The 3,507-nt window shown below is 52.8% G+C and overlaps 1 protein-coding gene across 1 annotated transcript; it reads right to left on the reverse strand.

The window, feature by feature from the left end:
- LOC308609828 (protein FAM170A-like) lies at positions 1–3,091 on the reverse strand (the record flags this gene model as incomplete). The annotated part of the gene is made up of 2 exons (XM_081259124.1): positions 1–2,129; positions 2,928–3,091. Coding segments are annotated over 2 exons (833 nt in total), but the record flags the coding sequence as incomplete, so codon positions are not given.
- Positions 3,092–3,507: the final 416 nt, after the last annotated feature.

Below are 3,507 nucleotides of genomic sequence, written 5' to 3' on the forward strand. Positions count from 1 at the left end.
CCCGCGTACCACAAAAAAAAAATAAAATAAAATAAAAGTCTCAAGACACTGCCACATATTTCCTGGGAGGGGGGACCAAAAGTGTCCCCAGCTGAGAACCACCACTGTAGAAGGTTTACAAAGGCATAGGAATGCCAGACCACTGGAGTGGATTTATCACATAAGATCTGCTCACCCAAACCCCCTATGTGCCCTGGGAGGGCTCAGAGGACACTTCCTTTGCCAGAGGTTTAAGAAACGTATTGGTGAGGGGAGCGTTAGCAGTCTTGGAATGCTCTGTAGCTGCTCTTCTCTGCAGGCCAAGAATGAGAGGGAAATGATGTCATCATAATGGGCTCCCTAAATTCAGTGAGGCTAATGGGATCGTGGGGCATCATTGGTCAAGTGGAAACACTTCATTGGCAGAGATAAAGTGAGCGAGTTTTTCACAATGAACAGCAAAATGAAAGGGCTCATTAGAATGCTTTGATACACAAAGATTTTTTATTTGCTCATGTGCTATCTCTAGGGCTGAAATAAATGGGAACTCTACTAATACCCTACTTGATTTGAATCAGGAGAAAAGCTCTAGGTCTGATGAACATGTCTGACCGGAATCAACATGGGAGTTGTGCTCCCTCAGCCAATTGGATAACATGAGTCAGTTCCCATTTCCAGAGCATCTTGAATGAAGGGCAGGCCGGGTCCCCTTGAGGGAGGATATACCCTGGTTTACTACCAACTATCCCGAGGGTGCTTTCTTCTCCCTGGAAGGGATAAAACAACTGAGGTAGAACAGGAAGAGACAAGAAGCACTCCAAGCTCTGCTGGTCAGGGTTACCCTCCAGCGTTGCCTTAATGCTCAGAGCCACACACACCACAGTGAGCTTGGCTCCAGATCAACTACCACGCAACGAAGGTTCTGGAACATTTCCATATCTCGGGGGACCTCATTTCCACGTGACTCTCTTTCATATTCCCCTTTGTCACAGAAGGCTAGGTCCAGTGGTCCGGGTGAGATCTCGGCTCAGGCCCAAGGCTCTCAGACCTCAAAGGTCTGGTCCTGCCAGGGCCCCTGTCCTCTCTGGAGACCACTCCTGGCTCGCTCTGCCGAGAAGGCGCTGCTGGCAGTACGTCCTCTAAGAGTTGAGGTCCGTCGTGCAGACCCTGAGAAAACTCCTAGGAAAAGGCTCCACCTTCTTGTTTACGTCAACAGAGCTCAATGCCTTTGTTAGTGCTGGGTGTGTCCCATTTGATGCAACTGCAGAGCCATTAGGTCAACCAGCACATGTGTGCGGCCCCTTCCCTTAGACTCCTCTGGGCCCTCGTGACATAGGCTCAGAAGACTGCCAGCCTCAAGCCTTACCTCTTCCACGGCCACACCGTCTCCAGGATCTTCTGTCCCATGAATCTCAGTTGCTGTGTGGAACTCAAAAGAGAGAAAAGAGCCTGCCTGCGGGGTCTCTTCGGGCTGGGGCCTTCTACCTTCTCTTCCTCGTCCTCCTCGTCCTCCTCGTCCTCCTCGTCCTCCTCGTCCTCCTCCTCGGGGTGATCTCGGATTCCACATTGCCCATCAGCTGGGCCATGGTGAGATGAAAGACACGGCAGCTGAAGCCCTCCAGGATGCCAAACTTCACGTGCTGCTGGAGGATCTCCAAGGTGGGGAAGACCCGGCAGCAGGCCATGCACCTGAAGCCGGTCTCCATGGTCACCATCCACTCCGGTGTCTTGGCCCTGGGTCTCTCCTCGACGGCAGGTGACCCTGATGGGCTGCCTGGCGCTGCCCTTTCCTCATACTCTTTGTCCTCCCCAGTGGGCTCACTGTCAGACAGGAGGTTTTCGGTGGACACATCATAGGGGTAAGTGCCTACTGCGCACGCATCCTCAGGAAGGGTCACTTCTTCTATCCTCAGCTGCTTTTCAGGCAACTCCAAGGGTTTCTTTGTCTTCCAGGAGACAGCGACACCCTTGTTCACTTGTACCTGCATGTAGTATATTTTCATGCCCCTTTCCTGTTTGTCTGGGTGCAGATCGTTCTTACAGGGTGAAGAGGGTGAGGAGGAGACACAGTGTGATGGGGGAGCGGTCTCCCCTTTTTCCTGAACCTGGGCTAGGGGTGCGGTAGGCTGGGCAGTGTCTCGATGTGATCTCCGGATTCCTGAAAAAGGAAATTAAAATCATAATAACATGCATGGGCCCTGCCGGAAGCTGAGGGAGCAGGTGTGGTAGACGAGAGAGGGACATTTGCATGACGTAGCTATGTCGTGAGCTTGGTGTCTGTTGGCCGTAGGAGGCAGTGGTGTATCTGGTGTCATCTGTGGGCTTTTCATCTGCGTGTTGGGGGATACTGGAGCGGTGTCTGTATACACGGGTGTGGAGTACAGTGGTGAGGACTGTGGTATGTGAGGGAAGCGTATGGATGCGTGTATGACGAGGAGTGTGAGTTTGGGAATATCGGTGGTGCATTCCTTGTGGAATGGGGCTGTGGTGCAGGAGGAGAGTACTGTGGATCACGTGCTTGGGGTTCATGTGTGCACGGAGAAGGGCTGTGCCTGGAGGGCGCATGTGTGTGTGAGCTGTGTGGACCTGAGCTGGATGGTGCTGCTCTCAAGCTGGAGGTGTATGATGCAGAACTCTGTCCTTCTCTGGAAGCAAAGGCAAAGAGAAACCCTACATTTTTCTCTGAAGATGCTTAATCTGGTCCCTCTTCCCTCCACCTCAAGTCCAGACCTTTCCGGCCCCTGCTCCTTGACTTCCCCACCATGGTAGTACCAGGATTCACACCCGCCCCCCACCCCTGACTCAGCTGGGATACACGCCCTCGTAACAGCTCAGCCATCCCGCCCAGGCTCCTCCACAGAGCCCTCATCACCTCTGATGACCCTGGGTTTCCTCTCAGCCTCCCTGGGATCTGTGTGCCTCCTGCCTCACAGCCAAGCAACCCCTCACCTGAGGAGCCCCGCGCCCTTACCGGCGTACATGAGCTTGCGCGGAGAAGAAGCACAGGAGAAGTGTTTAGGGGCAGAGGAGACCTCCCCTGGCCCTGGGCTGCAGCCTTGGGCCACCACAGTGGATCCAAGCCGAGGGGGATCCTCTTGTGACTTCGAGATTCCTGAGGGAGGAATGAAAGGCTCAGGGTGGGTTCATCAGTCCTCTGTCCACAAATATTTACTGAGTGTGTGACACGTGTCAGGTGCAGTGAATACACACAGTTGAGAGTGTGGTTCCCAGTGGATCCTCCAGTATTTAATTCCAATCAGTACTTACTCTGTCACTGTCTTGTTGGAAATGTAGGCCTCGGTGGTGACTGTGAGTATGTGGGAAGAGTGAGTGAGTGATGTGTATCAGTTAAGTCTGTGGTAAGTGTGGGGTTGGCATGGGGAGCACGGTGCAGATGTGTCTTATCTGTGTCTGTGGCCTTTGTGTGCATGGTTTCTGTTCACAAGTCAGGAATTCTGGGACATGTAACTTTTCCTCATTACATGGTGTGGCTTGTATTTATGGTGTGTGTTCATTCATTCGTTCACC

The sequence above is a fragment of the Mesoplodon bidens genome, assembly GCF_964165515.1.
Source record: "Mesoplodon bidens genome assembly, contig: HAP1_SCAFFOLD_608, whole genome shotgun sequence".
Taxonomy (NCBI): Eukaryota; Metazoa; Chordata; class Mammalia; order Artiodactyla; family Ziphiidae; genus Mesoplodon; species Mesoplodon bidens.